Genomic DNA, 17,218 nt, shown 5'->3' on the forward strand with positions numbered 1-17,218 from the left:
CAGTAAAAGTCTTACCTTTGGCTTGAAATATTATGAAAAAGACATATATAGATACGATACCCACCCCTCAAAATTATATTTCAAACACCTGAAACAATTATCTTCCAATTTGATATGGAGGACGTTAACTAACAGAATTTCCTTTAATATTAATTTTTAATATCGTAATGTGTAGCCCGAAAAATGTAATATTTTAATTATTTTTTATTAAATTCCTTTTTATTCTAGGAAAAATATCAATTTTTAATTCCTAAAACTAACCTTTTTTTTTGTTTGTTTGTTTGAATCTTAACTAAATTAACTTTATCGGAAACTTATTTTCCATAGAAATTCTTCTATGGACTAAAAGTCACTTTTTATTTAATACTAACATGCCGCCCAACATTGCCTGGTCGTAAAATACGCTTAAATATGATAGTTTGATTAATATAGATTTCGTATTTATCATTATATTATATTGGACCCAACACATAGTAATGATTTTAAAAAGTTAAAAAAAAAAAGGACTCGTGCACAACCCCCGAGAATCGAAACTGCGCGAGCCTTTTCTAGTCTCACACAAAAACACGCGTTCACATTTCAAGCTATATTACTTGTCATATACATACGCGCACACAAACATACGCGCACATATTCACGTTCGCGTACATACACTCACATTCACGTGTATACACATACACACACGCTAACGTACACACTTGTACTCACACACGTAAGCACGCATGGACAATGTCACTTCCCCTTTCAAAGGAAATCCACACATGCGCAAAAGACCAGCGGAAACGACTATAAAAGGAAGAGACAAGCTGTTTCCAGCCCTTTTTCAGACTAGCCTCCGAGGTGAGTGGTCGGCGCACCAGCCGCCGCCGTTTCGGCAGGCGCGCACGCGAGTACCTCACGCCATTTACTACTATGTGGGACAAAAGGCCAACAGACAGTACGTACACTCTTTCTCTATCTATCTACTACTTGTGCCAGAGAACACCACCGCGTAGCTGACGGCTAACATGGCGCACAGTTTAACTGATGTCAACCCTCTATCTTTGTCTTTGTCTACACGCTGGACTATCATTCTCATTTCTACTACTCACTTCTCTTCCCACGCGCGAACAAACGATAGTGAGATGAACACACATTTCATTTTCTTTCTACAACACCAGTCCGCAACAAACGATGGTTACACCCGCGCGGACATGAACACGCGTTAGATCTAAAACATTCATTCTTTCAACAGTAAATAAACGACATTGAGTCTTTGTTTCCTTCATTCCATTCGTTTCATTATTTTTCTTTTGTAACGGGATTAGGATTTATATATCCTAGTCCCCTACAAAACCAAAGCGTTTAGCTTATGATTTACTTTTTCCTTTAACGTTAATGCCTGATTTATGAAGGCATTTTGGTAATCTGGAAGAAAGAGAGAACTTGTTTCCTCTGTTTGACTGTAGGTGGCGTTACTGTCTGTCCACCCAGTTACGGAAGGACAAAATGTATATAATGGCACCCTTGAAATAAAAATAAATCTTTTTGTTATATTTTCATTTTAAACATGTTTTTTTTTTGTTTTTTTGCAAACATATTTAATTTTTTTTTCAAACATATTCACGTTTTTTTTTTGTTTTTGCAAACATATTTAAGTTTTATTTTTCCAAACATTTACGTTTTGTTGCTTGTTTATTATCAAATATTTACGGTTTTTTTTACGTTTCTAAGAGAACATCCTTTAAGAAAACACATGCCACTTAGAGGTAAAATGTTATCAACAATTGCATCCATTATGTTAGTTGGCGACAAAGATCGTAATAGATTGCGCATGTTTACAAAAAAAACAAAAAAAAAACTATATTTGAAAAAAAATGTTTGCAAAAAAAAGAAAAAACGTAAATGTGTTCGGAAAAACAAAAAAGAAACGTAAATGTTTCCAAAACATTTCGACAACAACAAAAAAATAAATATGAAAAACGAAAAAAACGTAAATGTTTGAAAATAAACAAGCAACAAAACGTAAATATGTTTGCAAAAAAAAAAAAAAACTGTTCAAAATTAAAATATAACAAAAACATTTATTTTTATTTCAATGGTGCCATTATATACATTTTGTGCTTCCATAACTGGGTGGACAGACAGTAACGCCACCTATAGTTAAACGGAGGAAACAGACTCTCTCTTTCTTCCAGATTACCGGCATTTTTGTTGCAAGGCTAAAAATTAAAACATGAACCAATAGCTATTACATAACACATGAATATTCGTAATGCCGTCGTTCGATCTTCACGTAGCAGATTTGATTTATTTATTTTTCACACTTTTTACCAATTTTCCCGGCTAAAACCCAAATATAAGGTTTTCACATGTGTTCGAATACCCTATATAGTAAGTTTCATGTCTGTAGACCAAAAACTGACAGAGGAGTTTGGTAGGCAAAACTTTTTAAACAAATATATATACGCATACATAAATATATAGAAAGAGGTTTGTGTTTTTACGCAAAGATTACGCAAGTATAAATTATGTAGAATATCTGCATGAATATAATTACACGTAATAGATGATCATCCCACAAGAAAACCGAAAAAAAAAACTAATAGGGAATTAATTAAAATGAATATTTAAAAGAATAAACAATTAACAAATTAGCTAGATCTTTTGCTAGTGAATGCAATTCCACGACTCATATATAACAAAGTTGTATTTTTTAAAAATAAATAGAAAAAAGGGTTCTTAATATTAATATCAATATACAAAAAAAAAATATTGGAGTACGGATTAACAAATTGCAAAACATGCCGTGCACAAAGAAATTTAATCAACACTTAAATCATAATTGTTTCAATTACTTGTTTAGAAATTATATTTTTGTTCTGACAAAAGAAACGAGTAACACTACGATTATCAGTGACGTGCGAACAGATTATTACGTTATTGGCCTTCCGTAAAAAATTATTTTTTCAATTTCTAAATATAAATAAAATTAATATTCACTATTAAAAACCAGTATCGATTAAATTTTTTTAAAAATTATTAACAGTAACTTGTTGATTTATTCATAATAAGTTTTAAGACCGAATCTTCCACATTTTTTCCACGAACCTTTAAAAATTCAATCATGTAAAATAAGAAATTTCGAAAATCCTTTGAAATTACACAGGTAAAAATTGTCAAATGTAAATAATAAATAATTTTTAAAAATTTTGTAAAACATAAATAATCATTGTTTTCAAACTTTTTCAAAAAATCGATAAAAATTGTACAATCGGCAACGTTTGTGATTCAAAATTAAATATATTTCATTTGATCATTTCAGTATATATATATGCAAAAAAAAGATGTGACCCCCCCCCAAAAAAAAAGAAAAAAAATTCTGAAAATATCACGTTAAGGGGGCAAAATATAAGATTTTTTTGTATATTATTTTATTTCAGTTTATGTATAGTTCAGCGTTTTTTTTTAATAAAAGACCTGTAAAAAATAAACAAAATCGATCAATTATTTGATTTTTGAGAGAATTTTAAAAATCCCATTTTCATTGGAAAATTTTCTGCCTTCGAAGAGATTTTAAAGTGCTTAATTGCAAGGTAAATTGCAAGTAACTCTCTCGAGAAAGTGCTATATTTAGTCTGCGCTTTGTTTAACTTGGCAGAGAAGAATGAAATAGGGGTCATTTTGTTGTCAGAAATTTGGCGAATGACAGCTCCTACTGCTATTTCCGATGCATCCGTCGTAAGTGTAAGTTCTGTTGTATTGCTATCTTGGATATATGTAAGTTTGGTGAAGTTTGCCAAAGCAGTTTTCGATTGTTCGAAGGCCTGTAGTGCAGGTCCTTCCAAAACTAACTGTTGGTTTTTGGTTCGGTTTTTTAACAAGCCCGTTAAAGGTGCGCGTAATGTGGAACAGTTAGGCAAAAAACGTCGGTAATAGTTAATTATGCCTACAAAACGGCGTACTTGTCTGACAAATGTCGGTAGAGGGAAATTCGAAATAGCACTTACTTTTTCAGGCAAAGGGGAGATTCCATCCTTGTCAATTAAATGACAGAGAAATTGAACTTCCTGGTGGCCAGAAACACATTTATCGGTGTTTAGTTTAAGACCGAAATGTGACAGTCTTTCAAAAGTTTGTTCCAGGTGTAGGCGGTGTTCTTCGAGGTTTCTGCTGGCGATTAAAACGTCGCCCACATAAGCAAATATGAACGGCAGACCTCTGAAAACTTCGTCAATCAAACGTTGCAAAGTTTGACAGGCGTTTCTAAGCCCGAAAGGCATCCTTAGGAACTCGTAAAGGCCAAATGGTGTGGTCAGTGCAGTTTTATGAATGTCTTCTTCCGTGACTGGAATTTGAAAATATGCTTTAACGAGGTCCAGTTTGGAGAAAATTGTGGCGCCTTGGAGTCCATTGGCGAAGTCATGGATATGGGGAATAGGATATCTATCTGGAACAGTTTTCGCGTTTAAGCGTCTAAAATCTCCGCACGGTCGCCATGTGGTGTTGTCAGCTTTTTGTACCATGTGGAGTGGTGATGACCAAGCACTTTTCGGGGGCCGTATTATTCCCATGTGGAGTAGATTTTGAAATTCGGATTTTGTCAATTTGTATTTATCCGGTTTCAAGCGTCTGGGGTCCTGTTGTCTTAATATAGTGCTTAGCGCTATGTTTGATGGGGTCTGTGTTTTTAAACGGCTGGGAAAGTTGAGGAAATTTTTGGAGTAACCAGCAGACGTGTAAATCTTCGGGTAGGGCAGTGCTGATTCCGGTGGTTAAAAATTTCAAGGTAGTTCCTTTCACCGAAATCTTCGTTTTGTTGTCTGTCAATGTATGATGAGTCATGTCGACAGACAGGTTGAAATGGGCTAAAACATCCGCCCCCAAAATTGGAGTGGTCATGCTGGCTATGGTGAAATTCCATAAAAAATTCCTTCGCATTCCAAGGTTTAAATTTAAAGTTTTCTCGCAAAAGTGGGTATTTTTGTACCGTTGGCGACTTGTAAGTTGAAAAATTGGGTCCCTGTTGGATGGCCATGCGGTGTCGGTATGACGCTGATTTCCGCTCCGGTGTCTATTAAAAAGTTATTTTGTCACGGATATAAAACAGACGGTCTTTTTTTTGTGTTCCAGCCACAGTCGTCGTCGTTACTGGCTGGAAGGTTCGTTTCCCTGTGCTGGTTTTTTGAATGCGCAGTGTGTAGTGCATCTTCTTGCGTCGACACCGAATTTCTTGTGGTAGAAACAAACATCTTGTTTATCTCGCGACATGGACTGGTTCCTGCTTGAACTTCTTCACCTGTAATTTCGCCGCGTGTTATTGTTGTTTATGGGATAATGTTGATACATTTGAAGTACGTCAGCTAGCTGCTTCGAAAGCTTTTCAACAGCAGACGTTAATTCTGCTAATTCCTCGTCTCGGTTTTGGTCAGGTTGCCGTTGGTGGGCATATACTTGTCGGCTCCGGGGACTTTCGTGAATTCTGTCAGCTATGTCAGCGAGCTTTTCTGTTGCCGTCTCCTCCGGCATCGGAGCGAGGATTTGTTTGGTAGTTGGGGGTAATTTACCCAACCATAGACTCTTCATAATGCTGTCTGACATTTTGTTGTCTCCCAGCAAGGCTTTCATGTGGCGAAGTAATTGAGAAGGCGTACAGTCTCCTAACTCAACTTGTGTGAACAAGTTATGAAGTATGGCTTCGTTAGAAACACAGATTCGTTGCAGGATTGCTTGCTTCAGCGTGTCGTACGGTCTTTCCTCCGGTACATTTTCGAGAAAATCCGTGACTTCCTCTACCACCTCCAACGGCAGTTTTTCCACTGGATAACAGTAACGTGCTCGTTGTGACGTTACCCATTTAGCGTCAAATATGGCTTGTAATTGGATGAACCATATTTTTGTATTTGTCGGGTTGAAGGGTGGAATATTTAATGCCATGGTTTTGTTGTAGGAGTCCGTCTGTTGAAGTTCCATTTTGTTTTGTGTTGAAATTTTTATATTTCAATTTCTTGTGCGCGGTTTGAAAATGTTCCTCCTCGTGGTCGACAAGTTTTTTTGTTTTTTTTTTGGAAAAAATTATTTTTCGTGCGTGCCGTGAATTTTTGTGGAAGGGTGTAGCTTACACCGCATGTTTCGTTCACTCTCATTCATTTCATTTTAAATAAAGGGGTTACCATTTCATGTTGCACATGGCAAGAAAAGGAAATAGAGTAGAGGAACAAAAAAATGAAATGCTGGAATAAAATAAACATGTCGTTTATTTTCTGTTGAAACATGAAAGTCTTGGGTGTACACGTGTTTATTCAGCCGTTGACGACTACGCGCGTGGAAGGAAAGGGGAACGCAATAGAGAAACGCGAAGTGGCAAGCTGGCCTGTAGAAAGAGAGGGTTAAGCTCAGTAGAGAGTCACGCACATGTCTGTGTTGATGACCTAAAACCGAAGGGGAGATAGAGTGAGAAAGTCAATCCAGTTCATGGAGAGAGAAAGCGTATAAAGTGTACGTGCGCTTATCCCACATTACAGTAGCAGGGAAAGTGACGTTAGGGCGCGCGGTCAGTTCGTCAACTCAACAGGTCGAACGCTGGTCTGAATGAAAAAGGGAAGTTGGCAGGTTTTGTTGACTTTTATACTGGAGTTAGTGTTCTGACTGCACATGTCTGGCTTTCACTTTAAAGGAAGTGACGTCACAGCTCGTGTGTGTGTGTGTGTGTGTGTGTGCATGTTAGCGCGTGTGTGTGTGCATGCGCATGAATGTGAGTATGTGTATGAGAATGTGTATATGCGTGCGCGTGTGTGTGCGTATGTGCGTGCGTACGTGTGGGTGTGTATATGTGAAGAAAAACATGTTAGAACAAGCTAAATTGAGTCCAAACCAGGATCTAACCCCTGTAATATTTGTTGTGGAAGGAAAGTTAAGGATAATTTCTGTCGTCCTTTTTGTCGAAAACTTTGCAAATTCTACCTCCATTTCTGAAGAGTGGAACTTGTCTAGATTAAACACAATCCCTTTGCTGGCACAGTGATTTATATAGTCAATCGAGGGCAGAATGATGATTCTATTGAGTCGTCCCATAGGAGACTGTCATCTCTACATTGGGTTTTCCAAGCCATGTCTATGGTGATGTCATCAAACCGACGAGTGTAACCATCTCCTGATCCATGGAATTCTTGAGGAGCTCAACAATACCTATATCGACCCCACTCAGTAATGAACATAGCAGCATTCTGTGCGGTTGGAGATAGCGGTAGACTGTGGTATCCATTCCAAGCATTTAGTACCGCTTTTCTAGTGTCTGCTGATATCGCCGAGACCTGATTTAATCCACTATCTGCCTTGGAACCCAACCTTTTTTAGTGTGACCACCATTCTTAAACACCAAGTAGCTGGTATACCTACTGGTACCGGTTCTATTATCCCCAGTGCGCCGTCTCTGTCTGTGTACTGTTTCACTTTTTTCTTCCAGTGATGGGGAATAGGTATCGACATGTGGACTGCTGTTGGTGTCATGTCTGGGAGGAATTTTATTTGTAAAGGTTTATCATCTATTGTCTGTAGAGGTTGATGTGGACATGTGTTGAACGTGTTTAAGTTGAAGTGTTCCTTTAGACATTGTTTCAATTCCTGTCTGTTGGTTTCTGTTGGCTTGAATGGGATCGTCTCTGGTTTCTTCGAAACCAGTGTTCTGTGCAGGCATCTGCAGGGGGCTGTTTCCTTTATTTTCGCAGAGCTGTTCTGTGACAATGGTGTCAGAAAATCGGAAAGCAAAAGTTCCAGATCCTTTAATACCGTTTGCGACAAGTAGAAGGTGGATGTGTTGTTTGATATGTATACCACTTGTCGTGTTTCATTTGATCCCACCCTTATGCATAAAAACAGGACTCCCTTGATGTGCAGCCAGTTATTGGTTATGCCTCTTATCCGGTGGGTGGTTGGTATCAAGAACTCATCTGGATACCCACAGAGTCTTTGAATCTCAGGCCAGACGGAGTAAGGCTGGGCCCCTATATCTGCAAATGCTTGGATAGAATGGGTGAGTGGGGTTTCTTTGGCACCCGTTTAAAGGTTGCATGACTCTTGGACATCATAGTTATCTCTGCTGTAACTGAGGGGGGTAATTCTGGGGCACAGACCTGAAATTGCTTCCTATTCCATTCAAGATGAGGCACGTTCATTAGCTGTCTCCTATAGTGTCTGCAAGCAGGAAAATTTTCCAAGGTACCATTCATAAACATAAACGACTCCTCACTTCTTGACATTTTGGCTTCTCTTCTGGATAACTTAAATTTACCGCATACCTTTTATAGGTGCTCCCCCACCCTGCAAAAGTGGCACTTGAGTCCAACTGCTGGAAATCTTTTCCATTCATCGATCCTCCTGAGTCTTACCGCAACCGTTGCAACATTTAGTATACCGTGGAGTTATACGGGCCTTTGTCTCCGGGTTGTGCTATTCATGGTTCGAACTTTGTACACAGAATAGCGCCAGAGGGTGTGTGGCATCATTACATTAGGGAGTTGACTTCTTAGTTGCCTCCAGGCAGACCAACCATGAGAACTTCTACTCCAATGTAGTAAGCGAAGCAACCTCTGCCAGTATCCTTCTCTAGTGCTTGGTATTTTGCAACCCGCTATCATCTGCCCAGCAACCATATCGTCTGAATAGTTAACTTGCAAGTCGGTTTGTTCAGACACTGAATACGAAATTCACAAAATTTGGCTTGGTCACGTAACCCCGATAAAAAATGAGTTACCAACTCATCCTCGTTCTGTTTCATCGAGTGGAATTTCTGTCGGTGGACTTCTTTGTGCAGTCTTTACATGGCCAATAGTTGTATCTGATGAAGAATGTAATCCTCTGAGCTAAGGTTAAGCCTTTCCAGTCCTACAGGTTCAAACAGTAATCTGTGTGTTTCTGGTGTATAGGTCTTCCATAGTTCGTTCCAGATTACGGCTGTAAAGGTCTCCCATAGTTGTATCCAGTCCTATCGAGGGTCGATCGGTTTTTGTCATTCACAATATGTTGGAACGACTGCAAAGCATTTCTTTCCTCAGTTCAATGTTCTCTTTCTGCAATTCGACGAGTTGCTTTAATAAAAGCACGTTTTCTTGCTCCATGGTATTTTGACGGTGAATATATCCAATGCCCAAATACTGTTGTACAAGTTCTCACGCTTTACAGTGAAAATCTGTTCATAGCGCTCTGTAAGAGTTTAGTCAAGCGAGATATTTTATCATACCAGCTAGTGATGAGCTCAATAAGAAAATATAAATGGCTACTCCTGTGTTTTCGGTATTTATAGAAATCAGGGGAGATTACTCTGGTTGCCTTCCGGTCCAGGAGAGATCACTCTAGTTGTCTCCTATTGCCACGGATAGATAACTCTTATACCTATACAATGAGGGTCGAAAATGCTGCCTTTTTATGGTCATTCCTACCTATAAGTGTACATTTTTATTTTTACTTTTGTAAAGTCTTTTCGAAGATATGATTTATTAAGTTTACACATAGTTTTAAGTTATATTATTACAGTAAATAATGGAGATACAGACGGTTGAGGATCAATTATTTGTTATGCAGGATCACTTTTCCGAGATTAAATGCGGGTTTAATTTTCCTTAGGATGCTGCATGATTTTCATATCAAATTGGACTAGATGCCGGTATTTGATTAACAAAGTTGAGTTACCTATAGTCTGATGTTGCAAGATGTTAAAATCCGTCATTGACTATTTAGTCGAAAAGATTTGAACGATATACTTTGCAATCTTACACAGAATTTTTGTTTATGAAATTTGGAATCCGAAATACTGATCAATTTTAATGAACAGCTGTTTATGTCTATGAAAGATGAAGCAAAGTTATAGTGTTAACGATTGCTTAAAAGTCTGATTTCCATAATTGCTTAGAGATCTTATTATTATTTAATCGGGCCATCTATAACTATATATCTCAGATTTTTATAAATACTGTTAAGGAATAATTATTAGGCAGAGAGAAAGAGAGAGAGAGAGAGAGAGAGAGAGAGAGAGAGATGAAGAAAAATATTTGAACCGTGTTTAATTAGAAGTTGCGAATTTTATAAATGTTAAAAAAGGACACGTACAAGTCGATCACAATAAGAAAGTGAAACACTTCCGTTATATCCGTCGATACTGCCCACTAAGTGACAGAAAAGCCTCACAGGTGGATGTCTTGATTCAGATTCTGATCCATCAGCAGTTATTATTTCTGCATTTTTATGCAACACAGGACGTGGATGCACTAACGAAAGACTGTAATTGATTTCATTAATTGGAACGTTTAGTTTGGTTTTCTCTTTCGTTTGATTTCTTCTGTGGATTCTCTCTAGATCTAATCTGTAAAGAAAAGTGAAAAACACATTTTTCAGAAATAGAGTTGCTATTAAGTTCTTACTGAAATAGAGTTGCTATTAAGTTCTTACTGAAATAGAGTTGCTATTAAGTTCTTACTGAAATAGAGTTGCTATTAAGTTCTTACTGAAATAGAGTTGCTATTAAGTTCTTACTGAAATAGAGTTGCTATTAAGTTCTTACTGAAATAGAGTTGCTATTAAGTTCTTACTGAAATAGAGTTGCTATTAAGTTCTTACTGAAATAGAGTTGCTATTAAGTTCTTACTGAAATAGAGTTGCTATTAAGTTCTTACTGAAATAGGGTTGCTATTAAGTTCTTACTGAAATAGAGTTGCTATTAAGTTCTTACTGAAATAGAGTTGCTATTAAGTTCTTACTTAAACTAAAAGTTGCTATTAAGTTCTTACTGAAACTAAAAGTTGGCACAACTCTTTATATGGTCAGCTGACGCTTTTCTAGAATATTATTGTAGTCACGAGGACATCATCTTAAACAAAATTATATTTGCTACTACCAATGAGAACGTCACTCATTGTTGGCTCAACCCAAGCATGCGCTATGTTTTCATGCTCGGTGTAGCACACTCCTACTTGTCGTGGCATTATTTCGATGCATGGATTTCATTCCTTGCGTCATTTGGTTCATTGCTCCAACATCATCCATTTTCGTAGCCAGTCGACAGTTGAATTGTTACACGATCTTTAGTGGATTCCGATTTCCGTAGCTACTGTTTTGATGTCTACATCGACTGACACCCTTTCGACACCTTAGCAGAATGTTTGGTTTATCCTATAGCGCCAGTTCTGCTTACCAAATATGTCCTAATCGACAATTGCAATCACTTTTTAAATACCTTGCAGATGATACAAATATATGGCTCACCTCCATTGTTTGTTTCTAGTTTGAGAGTGCAGCTTTCAATTGTTTGCTTTACTGGATCAAAATATAACGATTAGGTACCAGTTATCTGAGGAGGCGGAACTTTGGAGGGAACTAACTACTAGTGTTAGAGAACAGTCGCCTGTTCTTGTAAGTAAGTAAAGAAGAGATAGTCCGAGAATTCGAACAACTACTACCCCCTGCACAAATATGCAAATGGTTGGAGTCAGCTTTTTTAATAAAATACCTGTTGGAAAAAAATGCGTGCTGGAAGTTGAGAGAGAAAGTTGTGAGTGACGAATTCTAGCTGAACATTTTGTTTATTTTTAAATATTTTTCTTTTGCTGTTTATCAGCTCATTTAACTGCAGGTTCTTAAATAAAAGTGCTTTAATAATCCCCACTGCCAGTGTTGTGAACTAATAAGAGTCCAGAAGAAAGGCATAAATCGGTATTTTGTAGAAAACAAAATATATTAAAAAGAAAAGCAAATACAACAAATGAAGAGGGTGGTTATACATCAGTCCGACTGCTAAATATGCATAACTTGTGCCTATTCTCCAGGGATTTTTATTAAGAAGTAAAGTTCATTTTTCTCTTTAAGGTGGGCATTCAATTAAGAAAGATGGTTGTCGTTTCAATCAAGTGTTTGTGCAATGGGAATGCAAAGTGGGTCCAGCTAAGTATACAACACTAGTCCTCTTTTTAAATATTTTTCTATGCAAAATAAAGCTAAATTTTAAAACGTTCTATTTTTTAAATAATTAAAAAGAAAACTTACTTATGTAGAGAGTTTCTTAAATCTTCTAATAATTCGGTTATATGTAATCTATCATATTCATCTGAAAATAAATGAAAAAACAAAGCATGAAAATAGAAGATATTTAATAATAATAATAATAATAATAATAATAATAATAATAATAATAATAATAGGACAAGGAGAATAAAACGACCAATTAGGGAGAACACTAATCGTATTTTCATTGGAAGAATGCAAAAGAGAACTGGGACACTGGGGAGGCTTATTGCCACCTAACCTAGAGAAGATCGATGGTCGTTTCAGCGAAAAATCAATGGTTAGTGACTGTTTTGATAATACAAAGTCAATTGTAGTGGTTGTCAAAAAAGATTGAGAGTATTGGAAATCTAGTGAGACGTGTTGTCACTCAAAACACCACCAGTTATTTCCAGAGAGCGATCATTGATGATGACCTGCGTGAGAAATCCTATTGAGTTGATAATAATAATAATAATAATAATAATAATAATAATTATTATTATTATTATTATTATTATTATTATTATTATTATTATTATTAGAGTGATAAAATAACAATAAATGATCCAAAGGTAACCATATTGACAGGGTAGAAGTGGGGATGAGCTCTCACTCTCCTATAAAGTGCTCTAAAGGCATGATCAAATCATTAGTCTCTGAAAATTTAATCATATTCCTGGCCTTCTCGTGTGGCTTCGTCTCTAAGTCCGGCAAATCTGTTTTACTGATAGGAGGGGATGCATCAGGTGAGTAATTGGCGCCTTAAAGCCAATAGCTCTGAGTAAGTGATGCTCGACAGTCTGGTAAGACCAACCATCTACGAGGAGGAAAACTTTGATTTCAAACCACTAGAGATGGTGTCTTAAAAAAACAAAACACCGGTGGTTGTGTAACCTAAAATTCGCTGAACTTCTCATGAATGAAATAGCAAATCAAAGTATTGAGAATATCGGCGTGAATGAGACTGGAATTCAAAGTGAAGGACCCACGCATGGAACAGCAACAGGAACCCGACTGTCATCCTGCTACTGCTAGAATGAAGTGGAGTAAAGAGATCAACAAGGTAATCATGGAGTGCTTCAGCGAAGCAATCCTTATGATGAAAACGAAAAATCTGTTTAGGAATACAGAAAATGTATATTTAGAGAATGAGGAGAACGAGAAACGTTTGAATTAATGGAACAGCACGTTTGTGATCAGGCAAGAGAAATATGGAAGAATGGATGGCTATCAGAGTTGGAATTGAATGCCATAAAAAGATAGGTAAATGCAGAAGTAATGGGAGATGACATGGTAAATGAAGATGTGCAGATTGATGAGGAAAGAGAATGAAGTGGAAGATGTGGATGAAGTCGCGAGGAATGGAAAGGAAACAAAGGACGAGGTAATTGATAATAATGGGGAAACTGATGATGGTGCTGGAAGAAGCTCTGAAAGTGAAGGTAGAAAAAGAAAATGAAGTAATGAAATATGTGAAATGCAAAACCATCACAGAAACATATAATTTGATCGCAGCAGAAAGTGTTTGGATTGCAGAAAAATTTGGATTGAAAAAAGGTGAACGTCAGAATAAAAATGAACCAAGATGGAAAATAAGAATAAAATGATGACATAAGAAAATTAAGAAAGGATGTGAACTTGCTTGAAAGAGGAAAATTGTGTGTGAGAAAGACAGAGAAATTCAAACAATGAAAAGTAGAGAGTGGAAAAATGGGAATTAAAACTGTCGTAGGGGAGATCAAACAAAGAATGTTAGCAAAAAGAGCAAAAGTGAAGAGATATGAAGAGAGAAGTGAACAGTTCATCGGATAATAGGTTATTTAGTCTGGACCAGGAGAAGTTCTATAAAAGACTTAACAGACAGTCAAATAATGTAAATGAATGACCAAAGTGCACAAAGTTTTGGAGTGATATTTGAAGTGTAAAAAATAAATAATGGAAGTGCTTTGTGGTTGGAAGATGTGAAGCATGAAATACAAATTAAAGCAACTCCAAAATGTAGTGAAAATGAGCAAAGAGAAAGTGATTAAACAATGTAGGAAAATTCCAAATTAGAAGCCTCCCAGATCAGATGGCATACAGGAGTATTCTTTAAAAAACTTTTCTACCTTGCATGGAAGGATTGCATCTCAAATTGATGGAATATTGACAGGATATGTAATTCCTGAATAGGACAGTGAATGTAATTTTTGAATGGAAGAATAGTGCTCTGCCAGAAGGATACATCAAAGAACACTGCAGTTGATAACTATCGGCCCATCACCTACTGTCCACTGATTTGGAAATTGCTGACAGGCATTTTGGCAGATGAGATTTACAAATATCTGGAACAGCAAGAAAGCTTGCTGGAGGAACAAAAAAGATGTAGACGAGGTAGTAGAAGGACTAAAGAATCAATTGCTTATTAATAGGGAAATATTTTGGGATTATTAATAGGGAAATATTTTGGGATTGTAAGAGAAGATCCGCAAATGATCTGATTCCACATAGCTGGTCTAAGGAATGTAAAGAATTATTTGGAATAATGGCGAATGCGCAAGGTTTCTTGGAAAGAAGCATAAAACAACAGAAAGTGTCATTAACATCAAACGGAGAAGGTCCGGGAAAAGTTCATGTGAAGAACCATGATTCCAGTAAAAAAACTGGCTCTGACGGCATTCAAATTATAGTGCTGAAAAAGCTTAAACCAGAACTTCCCCTCATACTTACAAAACTGTTTAAGCGTTGTCTTCAGGAGAAGTGTTTCCCAACACCCTGGAAAACCTCATCAGTATGCCCTGTATTTAATGATTCAAGTGATAAGTCGTCTCTCTCTCTCAGTACAGACCAATAAGTCTCCTGTGTGTCATGAGTAAGTTGCTGGAATCCATTTTAAATAGAGAAGTAGTCAACCACCTCAGCAGAAATAACCTTCTTAGTGACATGCAATATGGTTTCCGTTCTGCTAGATCTACAGCAGATGTGCTAACGGTTATATCTCATAGGATTAGTGAATCTCTTGACAAAGGCTTCCTTTCTAGGGCAATTGCTCTTGAAATATCAAAGGCCTTTGATAAGGTATGGCATAAGGGCCTACTTCACAAGATTTCCAGCTATGGTATAACTGAAAATGTTTTCTCAATCATTAAATCTTTTCTCTCTGATAGGCTCATAAGAGTAGTGGTTGATGGGCAGAATTCAGAGGCCCTCAATATTAATGCTGGAGTCCCTCAGGGGTTCATCCTGAGCCCAACTCTCTTCCTGATCTACATTAATGATCTACCAAAACACATACTTAAATCATTCGTTGATATCTATGCTGATGACACGACTATCTATGGCGACACATCAAAGGCTGTAAATGACAAAGTTCTCTCTGATTCTCTCATCTCTGATCTTGAGCGTGTGCTACAGTGGGGAAAGAGGTGGCTGGTTACTTTTAATGCATCTAAAACCAAGCTCCTATCTTTACATCATCAACGCCATCTGGCATCAATTGAAATGGATGGTTCTCGTCTAAGGAAAGCTCCATGTTTTGATAAGCTTCTGGGTTTGACCTTTACTCCTGACCTGAAATGGAACAAATACATCAAGTCAGTTGCCAATGTCGCTTGACAAATGGTGGGATCCTTCTACCACTCCAGAAGATATCTCACTACTGATGCAATTCTCTATCTATATAAAAGCCAAGTATGTCCAAGGATGGAATACTGCTGCCACATCTGGGCAGGAGCTGCTAAAAACAGCCTATCCTGCCTTGACAAAGTACAAAATAGACTTTGTGCTGGCTTAGTGGGGGATGACCTTTTCTCTTCCCTGCAACCTTTCTCGCATAGGGGAGACGTTGGGAGCCTATCTTTGTTTTATCGTTACTTCCATGGCAAATGCTCGTCTGAGCTCCAATCTTTGGTCCCCACTCGCCAATCTTTCACGATAAACACCCATCTAGCTGAAACCACTGTAAAAAAATTTCCCCACTCTTTCTCTGTTCCTAAAGGAAATAATAGGAAAAAATAAAAGAGAAGACTACGGTTGTTCTTGGGTCAATATTGAATGGGAGAAACAAAATATCCACAGTAAACTCATGGGCAGCAGCTATATTTCGATTTGGGCTTTCAATGGAAAATGAGCTGAAAGATATGAACAGGAAGCTTTTCACCCAAAAAGTGATGTCGATAAGTTACATGTGAAAAGAAAAGAGAGAGAACGAAGACTAATAGGTGTAGAATGATGCATAAAGGAAGAAGAAATTTATCTTAGTTTACATCTCCAACTGTAAGGAAAGGCTTGTGGGAGCCTTTCCTAGTCTCACAAAAAAAAACGCGCTCACATCTCAAGCTACATTACTTGTCATATACATACGCACACACAAACATACTCGTGCACGTCCACACACGTATATATATTCACGTTCAAGTATATACACTCACATTCACGTGTATACACACACACACGCAAACATATGCACACAAGGACAACGTCAATTCCCCTTCCAAAGGAAATCCACACATGCGCAAAAAACCACCGGAAACAAGTATAAAAGCAAGAGCAATAAGCAGCATCTTCCCTTTTTCGGACCAGCTCTCGAGCTGAGAGGTTCGGTGAACCAGCTGCCTCCCTTCCGGGAGACGCGCACCCGTGCTTCTCGCCACTCACTTCCATGTGGGGCAAAAAGCTAACAAACAGCGCATACACTTTATACGCTTTCTCTCTCCATGAACTGGATTGACATTCTCACTCTTTCTCTCTCTTTATATACAATTGTCCCTGAGAATACCTTCGCATAGCTGACTGCTAACATGGCGCGCAGTTCAACTGATGTCAACCCTCTATCTTTGTCTTTGTGTACACGCTGGATTATCAGTCTAATTTCCACTGCATTACTCACTCTTCCCATGTGCGAACAAATGATAGTGACCGTACGTACACCTTACACGTTTTCGAACCCCATGGCCTGGATTGACTTTTTCTCATTTTCTCTCTCTCTCTATGCTACAACAGACTTTCCTCCTCTCCAGTAAGCAGCAAGAGTTGAACGCGGACATGAACACGTGTTGTACCCTTTTTTTCACTTGTTTCTTCATAAAATAAATCCTAGTTCGTTCAATTCAAGTAAACACGTTGTTCGTTCCTTCCTCAAAACAATTCATTTTTCCTTTCCCAATTCAAATCATTTCTCCTATTTTTCCTAACGACTGGGGGATATATATATAACATATCCACCAGT

The 17,218-nt window shown here is 37.5% G+C and overlaps 1 protein-coding gene across 5 annotated transcripts in view; it reads right to left on the bottom strand.

Moving 5' to 3' along the window:
* LOC145297671 (A disintegrin and metalloproteinase with thrombospondin motifs 3-like) overlaps nt 1-17,218 on the bottom strand; it is a 1,581,225-nt gene that overhangs the window by 1,124,971 nt on the left and 439,036 nt on the right. For all 5 annotated transcript variants that reach the window (XM_080143852.1, XM_080143853.1, XM_080143851.1 and 2 more), the window contains exons 3-4: nt 12,013-12,073; nt 10,084-10,336 (exon numbers count right to left, since the gene is read on the bottom strand). In XM_080143852.1, the coding sequence (XP_079999978.1) occupies nt 10,084-10,336; nt 12,013-12,073 (314 nt within the window). The remainder of the gene's footprint in view (nt 1-10,083; nt 10,337-12,012; nt 12,074-17,218) is intronic.

Source organism: Euprymna scolopes, chromosome 18, assembly GCF_053919585.1.
Source record: "Euprymna scolopes isolate OS-2025 chromosome 18, ASM5391958v1, whole genome shotgun sequence".
Lineage (NCBI taxonomy): Eukaryota > Metazoa > Mollusca > Cephalopoda > Sepiida > Sepiolidae > Euprymna > Euprymna scolopes.